Below are 21,345 nucleotides of genomic sequence, written 5' to 3'. Positions count from 1 at the left end.
GATTTTTCTCAACGTCTGAACTATGTAAGTGACGAAATGACGCCGTCAGAAAAGTGAAAAAAAAGATGTTTGAGCACATTGAAGCTTTATAACCAACATCAGTTCTTGCTGAGTGCAAAATTTAGAGACAGCAGCTCAGCAAGAATTGCAACGAAAGAATTTGTTTTGTATTGAAGCACGACCACCAAATATTAGCCATGTCCAGCGATGAAAAAGTTGACAGACAAGGAGGCGAGAGCAGCCTGGGAGAACGTTTCAGCAAAGCCGGGAAATTTTTTGAAGGGGTACTTGGAAAAGCTAAAAAAGATGTTGAAAACGTTGCTGAAGATGTTGAAACGTTTGATCAAGAAGCTGAAACGTCTGTGGGGGATGTTGAAAACATTGTTGGAGATGTTAAAAACGTTGTTGGAGATGTTGAAAACGTTGTTGGAGATGTTAAAAAGGGTGATTTTGGAAAGGCTTTCAAAGATGTTGAAAACGTTGTAAAAGTTGTTAAAAACGATGTTGGAGATGTTGAAAAGGCTTTCAGAGATGTTGAAAAGTCTGTTGGTGATGTTGAAAAGTCTGTTGGAGATGTTGAAAAAGTTGGCAAATGTTTTGAAGAAGAAATACAAAAGACGAGTAGCGCGGTGGATCGAGCATGATTCCACAAAAAGTAAGATTCGACAATATTTAAATAAAAAACTATGACACAATAAGTACTCATTTATGAGAATTTGTGCATTGGTTATGTACGGTATAAAGACAAACTACCCCAAGAAAACTATTAAATTTATCACTAACGCCAAGTTAACCAACTTCTTGTTCTCTAGATCTTTTCTACGAAGATTGTACAAAGAATATTGCCAAGACGGCAGGAATTAACCAGACAAATTAGAAAAAATAAATCGCAGATTAAATTTAACCGCGTTGTTGTAGAATCATGAGTTAATGTTCGATTATGAGTTGTGATACGCTTCAAATGCATAACCTCCGGATTTTCTGTGAAATGTCAATAAAAATGTTGTTGATTCATTTGCTTGGATTGTTTTTTTATTATTATACAGAGTGTCTTGAAATTGACAAAGCCATTAAAATAAAAGCAATAAATTAATCAGACGATAAACGCTGAAAAGAGAATGTTTGCACTCCACTGCTGCAAGCTTACAATTACAATTTAGAGCTGATTATCTGCGGTTCACAGCGCATTGAGTGAGTTGGAGCAAATCGAAGCCAAACTTCACTCCGAAGATAACAGAAGACCGTCGCCATCTTCTCTTCGCGTGAAACAACAAGCGATAAAATGGACCTAGCTTAATTGTGGTTGCTACGTTCTTTACTGGACACTCACAATTACGACTTCGCTTATCTTACAGGGTTTTGTGTTATGATAAATATGCCATCTAGCGGCAATCATTCTGTGTAACTGAATAACATCAGACTCGCATTATTTCATAAGAACTTAAAACTTTAAACAAAACACACCACTGCAACGACCGAAAATGCTAAATTACACTCTTAAATGTTTTCAATTAAATGGAAATATAAAATCTCCATCTCCACCGAAAACGTTTTTTCTTTCGACTTATTTGACTTCTCTGCCACTGCTGTTTTCGAAATAAAAAACCTACTTCAATTTTTTTCCAGTTCAACTATGAGTAGCCGGCACAGATTGTTTAGGTTTTACCAACTTTAGCTGACAGCGCGCTCAACCATTTGCTACGTTTGTGTGACGCGATGTTAAAAACTCGAAATTTTAACTTGGCGATTTGAGATATATCTTAGTTATTTCAAACTTATTTTGCGACATCACTGCAATCGACAAGACTGGGCTGAAGTAAACAGTCAACCCAAGATGAACTTCAGCCTCTCTGCCCGCAATAAATGAGTGATGCGTTTGCGCCAACTTGCGAGAAGATTTATTTTGTTCAACAACCGTTATATCTTTTTCATTCCAGGAAAAAGGAGAAAAACGGCGGGAATGAAATGCACAAAAGCAATAATGCAACGAGGATAGCGCCAAAAAATATAACAACGAAGCAATTAGAGCTAACAATTTGGTATGACGTATGATGACAATAAAATAAAAGGATTATGTATGTTTATGAATATACAGTGGCTGAAAAATTTAAACTTGATGAACAGCATTACAACCCGACCGATCTAAGACAGGTGATGTCAGCAATAAAAACAATGCTATTGCTGTAAATAACATGGTGCCCAGCAAAGCAAACAGAAAACGGGCCGCGCTATGGAAGTGGTTGTCAATCTTATCTAGGTTTGCAAGGTAACCAGTAAGTTATATTTAGACTTACATCAGCATGTAAATAGCTGACCCTTGTCAACTTTTGTTTCTGCATTTAAGTCCGGTCTTGTCAGGATCGAACTAGTTTATGCTTTTAGCCACTCACTTTAAAATAAGCTTGTGTATCTATTGCGGATAACACCTATGAGCTGTAAAAGAAAACCACTACAGCAGGTAACGTCATATCGTGAGTAGGTCACTTGAGGTCAAACCGGGCAGACGCGCAAATTGTGCAAACAACAGCCAAAGGCACGAAACAGGCGCTGTTGGTAGAGGTGCGATTAGACGGATAGAAGCAAACGACAAAAGGCACCTTCTTGTTTTGAACAATTCGTGTCTGAATATTTACTTGTTTGTACGTTTTATTTTTCAGTCGTTGTCCCATTTTATTCTACTTAAAAAAATGGTGGCTCATTCATAGACAATTAGCCAATAATTCATAAACAGAACAAAATCTTGAATATTCCAGTGTTGGGATTATTGTAACAGCTTAACACAATAAAGTTTAATTTGAAGGCTGCTTTTGCATTAACCATCCATTTGTTGTGCGTTCAAGACTCACATTGTCTCTTCAACCAAACTATGTAACTTTATATGTTCATTTCGGTTTTTAATATCCGTGCTTTTAATCTTAGAAGGCATAAACCCCACATTTCAAATTATGTAGTTGTTTGTAATATTTTTGTTTTAAATTTGTTAAACTTATGAATAATTATTTTGTGGGTTTGGTGGCCATGCTAACCTACCATCTTATAGCAGATATCTATTATTGCTATCTTGCGTGTTTTAAGCACTTAATTGGTCTCTGTCGCTTTTTCCGGCTCGTTAATTGTTCGTAAGCATGCGTTTTATTATTCTACAACGGTTAGCATCGTAATTGTCGCTTTGCACAGTTAATGGCGAAAAATAAACAATACAATACAATACAATGCAATGTCTTACTGCTTTGTAAAAAAATGACTGGTGGTGATTGTGACGCCTGCGCGTATTGTTCGAGCTTTCCATTTTCTCGCCTTCAAAATAACTCGCACCTGGAGAGTAAATAGCTCACACTTTGCCGCTGCTGACTCTGTTAGAGCTATTGATAAGAATTCACATGCTGAGTACCAGTGTAGGCCTTCCTTCATCGTATAATCACCTTTTTCGCCATTCTTCTTGTTAACACAAGGCTACTTAACGGAAAAGAAAAGCGAAGTGCAAGCTACCAGCAGAAGATTATTTCTATTTTCAGAAAAAGTGTTTTGGGTTTGGGTAATTCTTTTATTGCGTTTCATTTGATTATTATCGAATAAGGGAGGCTAGCCGTTGTCTATTAGAGATGAAGGCGCGCGCATCTTTTCTGAGACGTCTCACTATATAGAAACTTAAGTCAGTACTGCGGCATAGGCCTATGTTGTCAGTCCAATAATCAAGTCAAATTTATTGCGGTCATGGTTCAGGAGTAGATAAGTTATTGTATGTATATCTTAAGGTAACGTCTTTTGTTGCCTACACATCATCTGAGGTAGCAACAAGTTCCAACAAAACCGCCGTTATGGTGCTTATCTGCATAAAGATTTGTTACCTTTTCTCAAATCATGGCTTTAAAACATCAATTTGTATCAGTTTTACGACAACTTTTCACCCTATGCCAAGGTAGGTCGGTCGTAGCCAAATGTCACGCTTTTAGGCAATATTGTTACTCTAACTTGATCTATTTCTTCAAGAAAGCAAAATATTGGAGATCGCATCAGGTACACTCCAACGATTTTATCAAATCGATCTTTCACTCAATCGCGGATTTATTTTGTACAGTTAGGTTTTTATTAAATATCTGCAAGCCAGTAACAACATTTGTTGATGCTTAAATATTCTAGACCTTTAGATAACAATGGCAGAAAGATAAAACAAAAACAAAAGTTGTTAAATTTTTCGATTAGGTCGAGTGAAAGTAGTGTTGTACGATTTCTATGCGAAGGAATCCGTGAGTGAGAACGTGACGGACAAAGATCTCACAGAAGGTAAGAAAAGATTTTGCTGGAGTGTTGACTGGTCGAGGCAGTTTATAATGTCAGACTTAATTTGCCCAGCGTAATAGTGGCGCCGTCCATGTCTTGTCTTGGTCTTCACGCCCTTTGTAGCGTTGTGGAGTCGTGATTGATCATTTTACTTGGGTTAGGTAAAGTCGCCAGCCGTTTTTTTACTGTAGGGCCAGGCTGCAGAGTTTGGCATAGGCCTAGGCGCACTCCATACTGCTTTTCATGAGCTTCATGCAGCACTTAAGGTGCGTTATTTTAAACTTAATGACTTGGACGGAACTTCTGTGAACTCAATTTTCAATTAATTATTTTTAAACACGTTTTAAGCCTTTTCGGCTTTGTAATTTTTTTGCCGTTCATTTGTGCGTGTCAGTAACAACTGGCTTGTTTTTTCGGGTCTACTATACAAGTGCACAACCACAGGATGCCTTTGTATACCCCAGCTACTCAAATTGTGACGTCATCTGGTTGTGCACTTGTATAGCCTACTAGACCCGACTTTTCAACCCCACGAAAATAAAATAAAATCACGAAAAATAAAGGATTGATTGATTTAAAGTTTGAATAAGTCAAATTGTGTAAATTACCGTATAATTGCGTCTGAGCATTTTTCGCACCGCACTTGTCATTTTTGGTTGTTTGGCGCACACAAGATCTTGCTGAAAACGGATATAGGCTACTCAGCAGTCTGGATGCAGGTCAGGCTGCCATGCAGAGCTGGGCATTAGTTTGTTGTACATTTGCAAAACGTGTGTCTAACTGCAACTGTATTTACTTATCATTACTTGTTATAAAGTTAGGAAAATCTCATGGAATTCCGTGCTGAAGATATTTGTTCTGGTGAAACCTCCCACAAATCCAGAATGGAAAGTTTGCTGAATGTGCAGGGGATAAAAAGTAATTGCGCATATAATGGCTGTTGTTTCTTTCGTCTTGTTGCGCAGGCCTTTTCTCACCCAAAAACAGAAAAATTTCCAATCTTGCCACAAATGATCAATAGACAATTAGAGTACTTTAATAACCTTCTAGAATTGTAAATGCCAACGTTAATTAATTTAGTGTTTTTCACTTTCAAAGCAATGTGTAGCAAATTGCGACTCCATGATGATAACTCGGCTCATTGTTTTCGGCTTAAGAAGCAAAGCGTTTATATCGAACTGCTATAACATGGATTTGATATAGTTTGTGTTGTCTAATGTGGAGCGAGTATTGGTCTCAAATTTTTTTTATTCACTACGTTAAATTATAGTCTCATGGCATCCAAAAAACCTGAAATTTTTTTAAACCAACCATTCGTATCCATTTTGTGTGTTCGTTTTAAGATTATGGCAGTTTTTGCCTGGGTTTTGAGGTTGCAGAACCAAAATCCCAGTGTGCACTTCGAATCATGACCAAGCACACCTCACATTTGTGGTAGGCAAGGTGTGGCCTTTTACAATAGAAAACAGAGAAAAAAGTTTTGTCTCCATTTTCCAGAGAGATCCCTCTTCTTCCAGTGTGCAGTTCACCGTTTCAGCCCAAAAATTCTGCCATACTCTGCAGTCTAGATGCACGCCATCATGCCAAAATTACTGTTTTTACACGCCTGATTTTTTGTCGAAAACTGTCATACTTTCCATTTGGGGCCTAGCTTATAGGCCTATATATATACAGCCTATATAGGCTACAGTCAGGTGATGCCGCCAGAGATCTTTTAAAAAGTATGTTGCTCATACTTTTACTCCTAGAACTATTAAAAGCTGCTCTTTTTAGTAAGTCAAAGATGTTTTCACTTTAGCATTCGAAAGATCATCGGGATAATTCATATTGAATGCACCCTGGCCACAAATTGTTAATAGCAAACTAGAATGTCGTTTATAAAGTTGCAGATACCTGCGTTCATTACTCAAATGTATATAAGTCACTTCAGAAGTATATACAGTGTCACTTTTTTATATATATATAGCTCTGCTGCAACTGCAGGAGACATTCAGTCATGTTTACCTTTGAATATTTGACACCAGTTATTATTTTGTTTGCCAAGTATGTTAGTATCAAAATCTTGCAAAACAATTTAAAATTTGTTGGAATCACGACAGTTTCACCGAGTCCAACTCCACTGACCCAAAATTTTGCGACCCCAAACCTCTGCTTTCAGGCAAATGTTTTTTTAATCATTTTTCAGGAACGAGAAACAGATAAGTTGTTTGTAGTTGTATCATTGCAAACTGCTTTTGTGGCAAAAATGAGCGACAGAAATCTTCGGCATAAAACTGTGCCAGTTTACGATGATGACGACGCGGTTGAAGACGAGATAGACGGGAAGAGAACGTACGACGTTCAAGACAAGGTCAAGAGTGCAAAGTTCAACGCGGACTTTCTCCTCGACCTGGAGGGACATGAACTGACCTTTGAAAGAATTCAAACAGTCGGAATGTCGGACCCGATAAGGATAAAAAACAAAGAAGGCTTGGGTAAGGGTCAAGGGTCAAGATCTCGGAATCGCATTTTTATTTCACATCTCTCAATACTGGGATTTGGTTGTTAACTCTGTAGCTTTCAACAACCATCAATGCGCATTATGTTATGTTGTTTATACTTTTTGTAGATTAACCGATTCCACTCCAACATTGCTTTGTTTCTTGCAGGGTTGATTGTTCCAGACAGCAACAGCTTCAGTGTTTCCGACGTCCGTGCGTTTGTCGGCGGTCGCAGAGTGGTCGATGTCATGGAATGCAAGACCCAGCGTGCTCTTGAAATGAGCATGAGAGAGTTTGAAAACTATTTTGAGGGAAGCGAACGAAAATATATTTATAATGTCATTTCTCTGGAGTTCTCCCAATCAAAGTTAGCATCCTTGGTGAAGAGACCGAAAGTTGTTGACTGCCTGGACTGGATTGACTTGGTCTGGCCGCAGCACTTAAAGCACATCCAGACCGAGCAGACAAACAATTTAAATAACATGAAATATCCCAAAGTACAGAAGTACTGCCTCATGTCTGTGGCAGGCTGCTACACAGATTTCCACATCGACTTTGGCGGCACGTCTGTGTGGTATCATATCCTGAAGGGTGGGAAGATATTCTGGCTCATCCCGCCAACCAATGAAAACTTGAATCTTTATGAGCGATGGACCATGTCGGGAAACCAGGGCGACATATTTTTTGGGGATATGGTCTCGCGGTGTCAGAGGATCGAGTTGGAGGCAGGCAACTCCTTGATGATCCCTAGTGGCTGGATCCATGCTGTCTACACATCACTGGACTCCATCGTGTTTGGAGGAAACTTTCTCAACTCCTTCAACATCCCGATGCAGCTGCGGATCGCTCAGGTTGAAGAGAGGTTGAAAGTCCCCAACAGATTTCGATTTCCGTTTTTCTCCGAAGTGCTTTGGTACGCGTTGGAGCGATATATCCACACATTGACTCATAAGTCATTTCTTAACAACGACTTCCAAGAGAAAAATATGCTTCATTTGAAGAAGAAAGAAGAAGAATCTGCCAAGGAAGAGAAGATTGAAGATGACTCTTCCTCTGACCACGTCCATTTGACTCCATTTGAGTACAAAGGACTTCAAAAGTTGATCGAAACTCTCGAATATCTGCCCAAGACCAAGCGCAATATTCCCGAAGGAATTTCCCAACCAGAAGAACTTTTGGAGGCGGGAAAGTCCCTTCTATGGCAACATTCTGGCGATGACATCGACCTGGCTGTTACGGGAAAGCCGAAAGCATTTTGGCCAGTGCCTTTGAAATCAAAAGAAATCCAACAGAAGATTATCCGCAAACCCAAACCATTCGGCACCCCAGTCGCGGGCAAGAAGCCAGGTGTGGGTCGAGTACGCCGTGTTCGTTGCAAGCAGTGTGAGGCGTGCCTGAGTGACGACTGCAGAAGCTGCGTCTTCTGTCGCGATATGAGGAAGTACGGAGGACCCGGGACAATGAAGCAGACCTGTATCAAGCGTAGGTGCACAAACCCCATCCTGCCATCAACCGTGAGGGAAGAACCACCAACTCCAACGTCCGCTGCTCCTCCTCGGGATGAAACCTCCTCAAAGCCTGGGAGGAGAGGAAAGCGGAAGTTAAGTGGCAACGAGGTTGAAACTGCTGTAAAGATGATCAAACCAGAAGAAGTTCATGAGGAATCGGAAGACGAAAGTCCTTGCCATCGATCCCAACTTCCAGCTGTTGTCATATCTCGTGTTTCCACCGGTGATCTCATGAAGTATGCGGTGAGACCTGCTGTGGTTAGCATCAACGACAACTGCAGCAGCGATCCTCAGCGACACGAGAAGTTGGGCCTGGATCGGAGGGGGTGGATGATGGTCTTCAGATATCTCAACCATAAAGATCTATTCCAGTGCATGACGGTATGCAAGGACTTTCTCAAATGGTGCACTTCTCCTGTTCTTTGGAGGAACATTGATCTCACAGGGAAGCGTGTCACTTCTGCCACACTCCAGTGTCTTGTGAGAAGAACTCCGACTTCACTCAATCTGTCGCAAACCAACATCAGCTATAAGCAGTTGCTATGGTTACTTGAAAGGTCGCCATCATTGCGTGAACTTTTCCTCATTCGGTGTTCGTGGTCGTCAGTGTCCGCTCTCCACACCGCCTCCTGTCCTCCTATTCGAGTCCTTGATCTCTCGTGGACCGCCGGCTTCACTGACTCTCACCTTAAAAATCTTCTCTCCGTGCCGACAGACACGCGGCCTGGCCAGGAGGTCTCACACACAAGACTGCAGTTCTGCCACGAACTCTCAGTGGCCGGCACTGACATCTCAGACGCAGGACTCAAGCTCGTCAGCAGCTGCCTTCCTCATCTCAAGACCATCAACATCAGTTTCTGCATGATCACCACCGAAGGTTTGAGTGATTTTATTGAACAGAACAACGCAACGACCACCTCCATGTCCTGTATAATAGCTCAGCACTGCCCCCTAATGAGGAATAATGCGCTACTTTTCTGCACAAAACTTGAGAAGGTCAAAGAGCTTGACTTCCGAGGATGCAAAAACATCAGTGAGGAAGCTTGCCAGGAGCTTGTTTCAAACTCCAAGTTCATGTTGAAAATGGAGGAGCCTTTGTACATAGTAGCTGCCTCAAAACCCGCTTAATTTTGCAGATTCTCTTTGTTGTTTTCGTTTGCTTTTGCGCGTTGCTCGTCAAACAACTTATCAACAAATTTAAACCTCGTTGTTGTGTTTAACTTAATGTGCTTTCCTGGCGTGGCTTGGTGCCATGCCACCGTGGTACAGTGCCCTTGTCATTTCTTCTGCCTGTGAGGAGCTTCTTCGTTTTATTCGCTGCCTAATTTGCGTTTTCACAAACTTCAGTTTAACTTTTGTTTAATTAGATTCATTTTATATTTTTTAATGCTTTGTTATATTATTAAGCATTGTTTGTTCCTCGGCCAGGAAGACGTTTCACGTCATGAGTTAGAACACATTAGTTAGAACAAAACACATCATTTCACGGAACACAATACTAGTTGACTTGGCAGGCAGCTTAGGGTTGTTCCACGTTGCACACTTCACATCATTTATCACTAATTATGGCTGAATCCGACCAGTTTAAATAGACACCCACCAGGCAGGCTTGTGTCTGTTGTGAAAATATTTGCCTTGTGTTAGATTTGGTCAACAAGTGTGCCTTTGATATATGGCCCATTGTATACAGCACTAAGTCTTGCTGTGTGGAACGACGGCTGTCAATCAAATTAGTCGATAATTAGCATAACATGTTTGCCGAAAAATTTAGCGTAGAAAGGGATTCTTCGGCGACGGTCAGGTTGAAACGTGGATTCCACCTAAAAATTTAGCTCAGTAGATTGCCTGTTACAGGTAAACTTTGGGCTTAGAATTATACCATAATTTGAATAAAACATACTATCACTCTAAACACAGAAGTGATTCAATAAACTTATGACGTACAGTTTTCCTAACAGTGGAGCGAGCAAGTTATGGTTGAGTCGTGTGCGTCAGTTTTTATTACACTCAATTCAAAGTAATGGTAAGTTTTATAACATGATCTTTTACTTTGGAACCAGTTTGTAACTGGCTGATCCAAATCACAAAATCTTTGACATGGGAGAAATACGATGTATCAGTTGTTCTAATCTAAACGACTACAGCAATTGAAAGTGTACATATAAGATGTATTTTACTGTACAGCAATTCCACGTCTTTGCCGGTCAATTTCTTTCATTGTTCACTATGGTTATGTTTTTCCTCGCTGTGCACAAAATCAACCAATAAACTGTACATGTTTTTCGTTGAGCAACATTCTTCCGTTAGTTTGTCATGACTTGCCAATATAAGCACAGGCAGCAATAAAAAAGCTTTAACGATTTTCAGCAGCTGCAACTGGTCAATCACACTTTCTGTCTTGTTACTTCAGCGATGACATCTTTGCAACCACATTGTATTGGAACTTTTAAAACTCCAGTGGCATAGTTTCTATGCTACTGTTTGTGGAAGATTAGAACAGCGACAGGCACAGTTTTCATGTAGTTACGATTAAGATGTTTTATGGTAATCAATGTGCTTCACAGTTAAACTTTGGCTGATTGACAGGTAGATAAAAATATATTAACCACAGCATTTTCTCCGACAACTCAAGGAATATATGACAGTGTTTGAAAGTAAGAAATATTTGCAACAATTGTTATATACTCGAATGTGTTTAGAACGGCCATCAAAGAAATTTCTGTTTAATTGTTACATCGTAGACCGTCGACCAACCTTAATTACTTCCAAATATAAGGGAGTTGACAAAGAAAATGCTTAAAGCACCGCTATATACAACACGCCTGAATCTGAATTGGTATATTTGACTTTTTCATCATGCATCTGCCCCAATTTGTGTGTTTCAGCATCAACGTTGGCTTGTTTTACAAGTATGGGCCTATTTTGTTCATTTAACTCATAACAATTTTATGAAATAGAAATTTGCCATTCCTGACAACACACCAGCCTTTGAAGCTCAAGCTTTAGATATACATGAATGGAAATATGGGTGACTTACCCATTTATATTCTTTTTCGCATGAAGTTAAGACAGCTGTTCTGCAAAGACAATTTAATTTTCCAATGGTGTTGAATGAAGTCAAACTTGAACATACTCAATGCAGGATCGTTGTCTAACTTGACAAGGCATCCAAAGCTTCCTGCAGCACTGCTCGTGGCAGATAGCATGTAGGCTACGGCATTGTAATTGATCAGGCCATGTGGAAAGCTGACTGAAATATTTCTATGTTTGAATGGAAAACCTGTGATCAAACATGATAGCGATACAGTACAAAAATATATCAATGACAGGTATCTCCTAGCTTTCATATCGGGTGGTTATGAGAAATGGGTAAAAGTAGCCTAATGGCAATGTGACGTCATCAATCCCATAATGACCGGATAGACAAAGTTTGGTCACCTAACTATGATATTTGCCAGTTGACCATAACTGGCTCCAGTCAGCAAGCAGTAAGTTATCGTTTTAGTTCATAACATAACCATTAACTTGGGTTTATATCTCAAAGCATCATGATGAAATTAGACTTCAACTGAGTTGAACAAGTATCTCTGTTTAATGAGCGCCCAGTGAAAAGGATTAAACCAATAACTACATTTCCCACTAAGCAAAAGTTTTTTCATGTTCAATATTTTTCTTGATGCCCACAATATTTTAAATACTGAACTTCTTTGAAAACCTTGTACAGTATCACAGTATATATATATTATTATCACAGCATGTGTCACATAAACTGTGTAGACATATGCCATATCATACGCACAACATAAATTTTATTAGCCTGATATGTTTCTGGGTAGCATTATATATCAGGCTGTCTTTATCAGAGTGTAGCAAAAACGTGTTCTTGTTAAAATATGTGCGGTTGTCAGCCACAATGCACTGAAATGTTGCAAAACATCTCCGTGATGCATCACTTGACTCTTGCAACCTCTATACCTCATATAACCTCTACTGTACGCTGTTTGCATCATGAGTCTCATTGACCCATTGAAACATTTAATATTTAGAGCAGCTACAGATATTTTTCATGATTGTAGTAAAATACAATTCGTTAGAAATGAAACCCGAGATTACAGAAAAGTTAAGTAAAACAGCAGCTCAGTTATAGGCTGGCACGCGGGCAAGAAGTCACTCAAAGTTGTCTATGTGGCCCATCAACTCGGCACAGACTCGCAATTTTAACAACGCTCTGTCAATCTGGACAACACAAGACAAGACTATTCAGTGAAACCAGAAGATATCAGCAAAAATCACATGGCCTGGCCGAACAGACACCTCCATATTTCGACATACGTTGGTTCAATAGAACAATAATTTCATTTTTTGTCAAAAGCACGATGGGGGTGAAAAAATAAAGCCAATCACCCAACAGGAAAAACCAACAAAGCCGAAAAGGCTTAAAACGTGCTCAAAAATAACAAAGGTAATAATTGCAGACAGTAACAACTAGCACGGACAATAAACTTGTTTATGACATTCCAACTTTTCTTAAAGTGTTTTTCATTGACAGCAAAGAACGTTAGCACACAACCTCTTTACGTATCAATATTCAGGCTTGCATGCTTAACGATGAATAAGTGGATGCTGCAGTTTGGTGGAAAGTTATGGAGTGGCAGTGTTGTAGATTATCTACATGAGTGACCTGGTCATAGACGCAGAGAGCTTGCCAGATCTGAGATATTCTCTGGGAAAGTGCACGTCATATTTTACACAAATTAGTTTATCGTCTCAAAGGTAAAATAAACTAGAATTCCAAAATAAATTGCATGGAAAGTGTGTCTTAAAAATATGAGAATGCGAAAAGATTTACAACACTGGGATGATAAGAAGAACAAGGAATTTTACAGAAACAAATTGCACAAAATGACGAAAATATCTTTCCTGATCATTCAACAACATCTGTTGCAGGGACTTTGGGATGCATTGTAAACTCCGGACATAAAACCCGCAACCTCTTGCCTGGATCCGATAAATTTCTCATCACAAAATACCCGCGCATGCTCCCCGAGGCAGAGACGAACTGGGTAAAACTGTTCCAGCTGAATGTTGCCCCTGGTTTCATTATGGGGTATTCCCCAACCACACCCTCCCCATCCACAGAATGGTTGTTTCCATCAGCGTCGACAATGTCCCAGTGTCTGCTCTCAAGCTGGCATGACTCGTGACTTGGTGCATCGGGGTCCATGGTCATTGTGATGTAATATCCATAATGAAAAAGAATATATTCTGGGCAAACATTATTGCAATGGAGTAGCATCCACCGAACTTTTACGGTGATATGACCCGTTGTACAACTTACTTCTGTTGCTTTGTCGTAGATAAGGATATTTCCTTCATGAAGCAGGTAGTTTGAATTGACAAGAAGGTCCGTATACTTCGAAAACCAGTCAGAAAATGAAGAAGACACCACCGCGTGATTGTCCCATGTACCTCTCACAACTTTTGATGAATAAAAGAAATCAGTGGGTTCGAGACATTGAGCAACTTGACCATGAGTGTACTGGTATGAAATCAATGAGGTGAAAGGAAGTGTGCGTGGAAATACCTCTTGATAATCTAAACATGAATTCTCAAAATCCAACATACTGATCATTACCAGTCCGTTCGATGGCGTAAAAAAACCACCAAACAAACCATTTTCAGTCTCAATGTCTTGCCCATTATGTAACATATAAGAAAGCTTAAAATCATTTGGCAAAATTATGTTATTTTGCTCTTCAAATGCAATAATATCTTCTTCAGCAACACCAGGGTTAAGGTTCTCATAAATTTCTTGGCAGTTGGTTTTAAGCCAATCTTCCAGTTTGTTCCATGTGGACTTTACTGATCTATAACAATCAATGTATTTTTTGTACTTGTCGTAATACAACGTGAAGCTTTCTCTCCAACTTGTGCAAATAATTGGCTTTTTGTCAAGGACCCAACACCAAGCACACTGGGTTTTCCACAGATATTCAGAGTCTGCGATCATTTTCATTTTCCAGCTCACTCTCCGCATCTTGTTCAGCTGCTTGTAGTCTAAATATTCAAACACTTTTTCTAATACCAAATCAGGCAGTGTTTCCATTTTATTTTCAAAACTATGTCTCTGTAAATATATTCCTAAATAAGTGCTACTGGGCATTGTGGCACGCTTATGCATGAGACTGCCGCAATGTGCACACAGTGCTTCAGAATGTTCACTTAACTTTAAATCACTCACACAATGCAACTTTGAAAGAATTTGTAGCTTTGCACATACATTTTTTTTCTGCTCGCACCATTTCTCTTAGAAAACTGCAACCTTTCCACTTGGTGGAAGTGTTTTGGAGAAGGTTGAGGCAAGATGTCATAAAAATCTGAAACTTAAAATCAAACCAAAAGCACAGCCAAGTTTGCTTGGATTGTTTAGTTACATTTTAGATCATCTGGATTGTTCATGGACATTGGACAACTTAAAACTGCTTTAAACCTGTCTACATGTTACACATCTTCAACAGCATTTCTCACACCATGCGCCGTTACCTTGGCTGCCAATTTGAAAACGATTGGAGACAGTAAAAATGTTCAAAGATATTCAAACTCACAACAAAGGAATTTAGTTTTTTATTAAATATTACTCTGAGCTGATGATGTTGTTTTGGAACATACTTTAACTGCCAGAATAAGAATACGCCTAAAATTACACATTTGTTGTCGATCATTTAAACATAACTCGTTTGTTTGCTTAAAGAAAAGCTGTCGTTGAACCTTCCTTGGTCGCAACCACTTTTCAAGTTTGGTAACTTTTTTCAAAAAATAATTGAAAACGTGGTTTTGATTTTGAAGAAATTAAAATAAGTGATTTAAGATGGGCTAAGGCATTTCATTCTGGGTCGGACTGTATATTGCTGGTTTGCTGAAACTGAGCATATGTATAACCTATACATTCAAGACAAACTTGAATCAGTGTAGCTTATAGTCGAAAACTGATGCCATAAAATTTTGTTACCTTAGTTGAACAGACTTTAGCTGTTTTCACGTTCTGTTTGAGTGTTCGACACAAATGCTTGAATAAGCCATAAGAAATTTATTACATTGGCTTTCGGTTTTTGTTCAGTTACTCAAAAAATGTCCAAAGTGCTTTAGTTCGTCAACTCCTTTTCAAATACTTTACATCGGCACGAAATATTGTGATAAGAACGTTTAATGACTTCTATTAACTTTATTCGGTTTAAGGCAGGGTGCTACTCAACAGCAACAAGCTGCGATTGGTGACGTCACATGACTGTGCACACTGCTCGGCTTAAATTGCTATATTGCTTATTTTAGCGATTTAGCTCTACCGTCCCGTTGCCACACATTTTTCCTTTTATTTTTAAAGATTATTGTCCGAATTTGAATAAATGAAATTAGAACTGTCCAACTAATGAACAGTAGCAAGTGTCGTTAACAATTCCGACCGTCGTTACTTCTCAGCAATGGCTTTAGGAGTCCTGACTCAGGACTCAGCAAACAAAATAACTGAAGACCATATCTGTGCAACTGTGTTTGTGTTCTGTCTATGTTTGTTTCTCGAACATTTTAAGTTCACTCGTAATGGTGCAAAAAATATGAATTATCTTGTTTGTAAACATAACAGGTCGAGTTGCGGTAACTTTTTTATGGTTTTTCATTTATTTACATAATGCGATCACTTTCTTCAATTTTTTACCGTTTTGTTTTTTTCGTGCATTTTATAGCATGTAGCAGAAACATGGCATTGCATATTTTAAAACGATAATTCAACAAATCTTATTGGGATTTCTGAAGTTCGAAGCCTTGGTGTTTAAATATAATTGCAGATATTGTATATTTTCTTGCTATTATTTTGAGAAAACAGAAATTGTCAAATGATTCATAATGCTTCTTCTCTAAATTTACCATTGGTTTTAATTTTTAATACACACCTTCACCTTCCATTTGGTGACTTTATAATGAAAATAGTTTGCCCTGGGAAATTTGAATCATTGTGAGAATAATGTTCGCATGCTTTCAACGGTTTGATCAAATCAGAATTGAAATTTGCCTGGTTTTCACATCTGGCGCAGGTTTAACGTTTATTTGTATATTTATTTACTGCTTCTATTTCATTTTTACTATTGACTGGAGGAAGTGAAGAGAGTGTTAGGTGCTAACTTTATTACAGCAAACATAACAGTAATTCGCTCTCAAATGAGAAAAACGCCTGGAAGCTTAAAACGTGTAAGATGTTAACTTACAATACAGTGCTGGCGTAACTATGGAAGGTCAGCTTGGCCAAAAAAGCCAAGAACTTGAGCCTTACTCTCATGGAATCAATCCTAGACTCAATTTGGATAGAGCAAAATTGGAAGAGTGTTTTTGGGTGAGAAATCCCCACAAGATAACACGTACAATTAATTTATATTCCCCACGCACTTAACAAACTTTCCAATCTCGCTTAGAACCCTGTTGGAAAATGTCCTCACCATCATCCACCCTGCACTGGATGAAAATTCCAATACGGTTAATTGGAATGCCGATTGCGTCATGCCAACGTAATAGTAGGCCTAGCCGGTATAACAAAATATAGGCATACCGCAGAGTTTGGCACAGGCGCGCTTAATATCGCTTTTCATGAGGTTTAGTGCCGCACTCAAGGTGCGTTATTTTGTAACTTGGATAGAACTTCTGTTCACTAAATTTTCAATTGATTTAAAGATTAAATAACCTAAGCCAAACTTTATACATTACTGTGTAATTGCGTCTGAGTATTTTTACCGCACTTGTCGCATTTGGTTGTTTGGCACACTCAAGATCTTGCTTAAAACAGTCATACTCCGCAGTCCGGAAATATAGGACAAAATGGCAATAAGCCAACTTTAACCGGAGAAATCTGGTGGATTATACAAAATTTGCAATAGACCATAATGGAAAGTGTGGTACAAACACGTGAGAGATTCATCAATGTGCATGCTGTTATTTTTGGTTTTATTTCAAATTGTATTGAAGAAACAAAGAAAAACTGGTCGCTTGAATGCCAGTTTATTACAAATAAAGATTTAAGGCTTCTGTGCCATCATTCGTGAAAATTTGCGTATTTTCATGCCAAGGTGCAGAATGTGGTTGTTTTAAACGAGATATTGGAAGGGCATCAGCAAAACTGTGGTGTGCAATTTGTGGTGAAAGCTCGTCCAACATTCCTGGTAAAGATGGCCTTGTACATTAGAAAAGAAAGAAGTAAAAGATTTTTATAAAGGTCAGTTTTTACAAAAACTCCCTTTTTTGATCGATTATCTTTTTTAAGAGAAACTTCCCAAAAACGAGCGTGATATTTTAGCTTACTGGTGTGCGAAACCATTTTGACCAAAAATCTTATGTGTACTCCTGCCGTATTCTGCAGTCTGGTCTGCACGATTTCTAGTCCAAAACAGTAAAAGTACTTTTCAGTCCAATGCTAAACTGTTGCTATTCTCCTAAACTCTGTCGCTTATTTTAGAGACTGATTGCTTAGTTGTTAGTCCAATCGTGAATTCTGTTTGGACTTAGGTGGTTTTTGTTCCACTTTTACGATATTATGCTTTGCTTTGTGGACGGTGCTCTGCTAATCAGCATCAGTGTATTTTGTTGTATCTGCAACCACATTAGAAAGTTTGCTGTTTTTGGGTGAGAAATGCCCTGTGCAACAAGATGAAACAACAGCCATTGTATGCGCAATTAATTTTAATCCCCACACATTTGGCAAACTTTCCAATCTGGCTTTGAGAATTTAAAATCTAAAATTTTAATTTATTAGCCACAAGTTAGGAGTAGGATCACAAATCATTAACGGAGTGATTGAATTTAGGCCAAAATCTTTATAACATTTTCCTGCAAAATCCACAATTTGCACCAACCTTGTGAGCAAAGTTGTCTGCAGGTGTTTGATGATGAAATTATGAAATAGAATCGTTCTTTTGACTCTTATTTCTTGCCCAGCTATCTTCTTAGACTTTCAAACTGTTTCTGTAATTTGCTAAATGGCGGCAATCAAGTCCTTGAACCCGAAAGCGGAGGTGGCTCGATCAACTCAGGCTCTGGCGATCAACATCAGCGCGGCGCGAGGTCTGCAAGATATCCTTCGAACCAACCTTGGACCAAAGGGCACCATGAAAATGTAAGCGTTCTATGATTTAACAAGCGCGCTATGTTTTGCTCAAAAATGAAGCATTTTGTGACTGGTCACGGGAATGTGAAGCGGGAATTAGTAAAAAAGCTACAAATGAAAGTCGCGATGGTCAAGTTCTAGTTTCACTTATGTCTGCAACTCTTTTTAGTGTTAAGATATTTGAATAACTTTCTTCTTCAGGCTGGTATCTGGAGCCGGGGACATTAAACTGACCAAGGATGGAAATGTCCTCCTCCACGAGATGCAGATCCAACATCCCACAGCAAGCTTGATCGCCAAGGTAACTCTCGTCAAATTGAACTGACCAGCGACTATAAGGTGTGGCCAATCCGTGAAATGAAATCCAAATTTTCGATTGCGTAACACAACTCTGTGCATTTGTAGAGTTTTACAAGGAGGAGTTTAATCATATCAGTGTCAAGGACTCAGCAAACATTTTGTTGAAAGAATAATATGAAATTTTCATTTCCTTGAAAATTGCAGCGTTTGTTCAGTTGACGCCAAGGGTTTGTTGTTTGTTGTCAGGTGGCAACAGCACAAGACGACATCACGGGTGACGGTACGACATCAAATGTCCTCATAATCGGAGAACTGCTGAAGCAAGCCGACAATTATGTACAAGAGGTTGGTGGTGGTTTGATGCAATAATTAGTGCGCTGCATGTGACTATGACCTCATAAGCACTCACCTTCAGGGCGTCCATCCACGAATTATCACCGAGGGTTTCGAGCTGGCCAAAGACAAATCGTTGGAGGTTCTAGATTCGATCAAATTCGACATAAAAGTGAGCCGCGAGCGTTTGATTGATGTCGCGCGCACCTCATTAGTGACCAAAGTCCACCACAAGTTGGCGGAACAGCTGACCGAGGTGGTGGTTGATGCGGTGCTCGCTGTGAAACGGGAAGAAGAGCCGATCAACCTCCACATGGTGGAGATCATGGAGATGCAGCACAAGCTCGACTGCGACACCAGGTTCGTGCAGGTTTAACTTAGTGTGTGTTCAACGCAGTGTTGCATTGTCGTCTAATCGCAGCTTGATAAACGGAATCGTGATGGACCACGGCGCGAGACATCCCGATATGAAGAAGAGGGTCCAGGACGCTTATATTTTAACGTGTAATGTTTCTATGGAGTACGAGAAAAGGTAGGTCGATCTGTATTAAATGTTGAGAACTTGCATTGAATGAGGTTGTGCACAGCGAGGTGAACGCGGGCTTCTTCTATAAATCCGCCGAAGAACGAGAGAAGTTGGTCGAAGCAGAAAGAAGATTCACAAACGACAAAGTCAACAAAGTGATTGCTCTGAAAAATCAGGTCAGGCGGTTATTGGATTTTTCACATTTTTATAACTCTGTCAATGTCTCTCGACATTGTGACGTCATAATTGTGTTTACGCAGATGTGCGGGGATGACCCGAGCAAAGGATTCGTTCTGATCAACCAGAAGGTATCGCCGTTGACAACAACATTTTATTTTTGCAGAGCTGTTTGTAGCGAAAGCTCAAACCCGTTCAGTTTAAATAAAACCATCTCTGACCTACTTGTAAAAAAGTGGATGATGTCGATGTATGTGCAATCAAGCGTTGTTTTCATGTCGCAGGGAATAGATCCCCTCTCGCTGGACATGCTGGCTAAGAACGGGATCGTGGCGTTGAGGCGCGCGAAGAGGAGGAACATGGAGCGGCTCGTGCTCGCGTGCGGTGGGATCGCCATGAACTCGGTCGACGAGCTGAGTCCTGAGAGCCTCGGCAAAGCCGGTCTCGTCTACGAACATGTTTTGGTAACTTTGCCGTCATTTTACGATCTGTCGTCATTAGCATTGTTCATCTTCACTGGAGCATGACCTGAAATGTTGCTCCATTCCTCGACAGGGTGAATCGAAATTTACTTTTGTTGAGAAATGCCAGGACCCTCGCAGCGTGACCATCCTTATTAAAGGACCGAACAAACACACAATTACACAGATCAAAGACGCCGTCCGCGATGGCCTTCGCGCTGTCAAAAACGCGATCGACGACGGTTAGTGATTTAAATTTTCTTTATTAGCAACTCCAGCACTGGATTGTGATGTAACAATGAATGTGACGCAGGTTGCGTGGTCCCCGGCGCGGGCGGGTTCCAGATAGCGGCGTACGACGCCCTCATGCGGTACAAGCCGAGCGTGAAAGGCCGGACTCAGCTGGGCGTGCAGGTGAGCACCAGGTTTGTTGCTTGTTGTGGTCACGTCAAGATTTAACCGGTCGTGTGGTCCAGGCGTTCGCCGACGCGCTGTTGGTCATCCCCAAAGTGCTCGCCCAGAACGCGGGACTCGATCCCCAGGAGACGATCGTCAAGTTGCAGCAGGAATTCGCCAGCAGCGATCTGCCTGTCGGCGTCGACCTTCAGTCTGGTGCGTCCGGGTCGACTTTCTTTATGACGTAACACTGTTTAGTTCTTAAATATTATTCGAGTGTGACGTCACAATGTTTTATTGTGTGAACAGGGGAGCCGATAAACCCGGTCGACGCGGGAATAGTCGATAATTATTGCGTCTGCAAGCAACTCCTCAATTCATGGTGAGTCGATTTGTCCACGTGACTTTCGCTATTAAACTTTCGGGGAAGCCCCAGTGGGGGGGCTGGTCACGATCAATTCCTTAAAAGCTATTAACCTGCTTTTATACATATATGATTATGACGTAACAAACTGTTTGTGACGTAGCACTGTGATCGCCTCCAACCTGCTGTTGGTCGACGAGATGATGAGAGCCGGGATGGCGACTTTGAAAGGTTGATCTATGACATCATAATGACTTTCTCGAAGCAAGCTCAATGTTGACGTCAGCGCATGAAACGGCGCGTGTTCCTCTATGTTGTCATTTAAACAAGATTTGCGAATAAAATTTTCCTAAAAATCCGACTTTGTGTTTTCTC

The 21,345-nt window shown here is 40.0% G+C and overlaps 4 protein-coding genes across 5 annotated transcripts; 3 read left to right on the top strand and 1 right to left on the bottom strand.

The window, feature by feature from the left end:
* Positions 1-1,010, top strand: LOC143465341 (uncharacterized). The gene is made up of 2 exons (XM_076963574.1): positions 1-655; positions 813-1,010. The coding sequence occupies exon 1, from the start codon at positions 198-200 to the stop codon at positions 642-644; it is 447 nt and encodes a 148-aa protein (XP_076819689.1). The 5' UTR covers positions 1-197; the 3' UTR covers positions 645-655; positions 813-1,010.
* Positions 1,011-6,446: 5,436 nt separating this feature from the next.
* LOC143464782 (lysine-specific demethylase 2A-like) lies at positions 6,447-10,558 on the top strand. Its single transcript, XM_076962768.1, has 2 exons — positions 6,447-6,755; positions 6,930-10,558. The coding sequence occupies exons 1-2, from the start codon at positions 6,527-6,529 to the stop codon at positions 9,395-9,397; spliced, it is 2,697 nt and encodes an 898-aa protein (XP_076818883.1). The 5' UTR covers positions 6,447-6,526; the 3' UTR covers positions 9,398-10,558.
* Positions 10,559-12,287: 1,729 nt separating this feature from the next.
* Positions 12,288-15,768, bottom strand: LOC143464781 (F-box only protein 3-like). Of its 2 annotated transcripts, none has more exons than XM_076962765.1 (2): positions 14,511-15,768; positions 12,288-14,326 (listed from the first exon to the last, which is right to left on the bottom strand). In XM_076962765.1, the coding sequence occupies exons 1-2, from the start codon at positions 14,638-14,640 to the stop codon at positions 13,194-13,196; spliced, it is 1,263 nt and encodes a 420-aa protein (XP_076818880.1). In that variant the 5' UTR covers positions 14,641-15,768; the 3' UTR covers positions 12,288-13,193. The 2 variants fall into 2 exon arrangements, with proteins under 2 accessions (XP_076818880.1, XP_076818881.1); XM_076962766.1 differs by having other exon boundaries at positions 14,550-15,768.
* A 2,457-nt stretch (positions 15,769-18,225) lies between these two features.
* Positions 18,226-21,331, top strand: LOC143465614 (T-complex protein 1 subunit zeta-like). Its single transcript, XM_076964003.1, has 13 exons — positions 18,226-18,422; positions 18,615-18,714; positions 18,960-19,058; positions 19,129-19,406; positions 19,468-19,578; positions 19,634-19,748; positions 19,833-19,880; positions 20,034-20,213; positions 20,305-20,452; positions 20,524-20,624; positions 20,687-20,822; positions 20,916-20,988; positions 21,134-21,331. The coding sequence occupies exons 1-13, from the start codon at positions 18,286-18,288 to the stop codon at positions 21,204-21,206; spliced, it is 1,599 nt and encodes a 532-aa protein (XP_076820118.1). The 5' UTR covers positions 18,226-18,285; the 3' UTR covers positions 21,207-21,331.
* Positions 21,332-21,345: the final 14 nt, after the last annotated feature.

The sequence above is a fragment of the Clavelina lepadiformis genome, chromosome 7 (assembly GCF_947623445.1).
Source record: "Clavelina lepadiformis chromosome 7, kaClaLepa1.1, whole genome shotgun sequence".
In the NCBI taxonomy this organism is placed as follows: Eukaryota; Metazoa; Chordata; class Ascidiacea; order Aplousobranchia; family Clavelinidae; genus Clavelina; species Clavelina lepadiformis.
Note: the sequence above shows the minus strand (reverse complement) of the source record. Positions and strands in the feature narration are given on the sequence as shown.

Coding starts and splice junctions, on each gene's coding strand:
- LOC143465341 (XM_076963574.1), top strand. CDS start 198: ATGTCCAGCGATGAAAAAGTTGACAGACAAGGAGGCGAGAGCAGCCTG.
- LOC143464781 (XM_076962765.1), bottom strand. CDS start 14,640: ATGACATCTTGCCTCAACCTTCTCCAAAACACTTCCACCAAGTGGAAA. Junction 14,327..14,510: donor TTCTTTCAAAGTTGCATTGT/GTGAGTGATTTA, acceptor TTGAATATTTAG/ACTACAAGCAGCTGAACAAG.
- LOC143465614 (XM_076964003.1), top strand. CDS start 18,286: ATGGCGGCAATCAAGTCCTTGAACCCGAAAGCGGAGGTGGCTCGATCA. Junction 19,407..19,467: donor AAGCTCGACTGCGACACCAG/GTTCGTGCAGGT, acceptor GTCTAATCGCAG/CTTGATAAACGGAATCGTGA. Junction 20,214..20,304: donor TCGTCTACGAACATGTTTTG/GTAACTTTGCCG, acceptor ATTCCTCGACAG/GGTGAATCGAAATTTACTTT.
- LOC143464782 (XM_076962768.1), top strand. CDS start 6,527: ATGAGCGACAGAAATCTTCGGCATAAAACTGTGCCAGTTTACGATGAT. Junction 6,756..6,929: donor AAAAAACAAAGAAGGCTTGG/GTAAGGGTCAAG, acceptor TGTTTCTTGCAG/GGTTGATTGTTCCAGACAGC.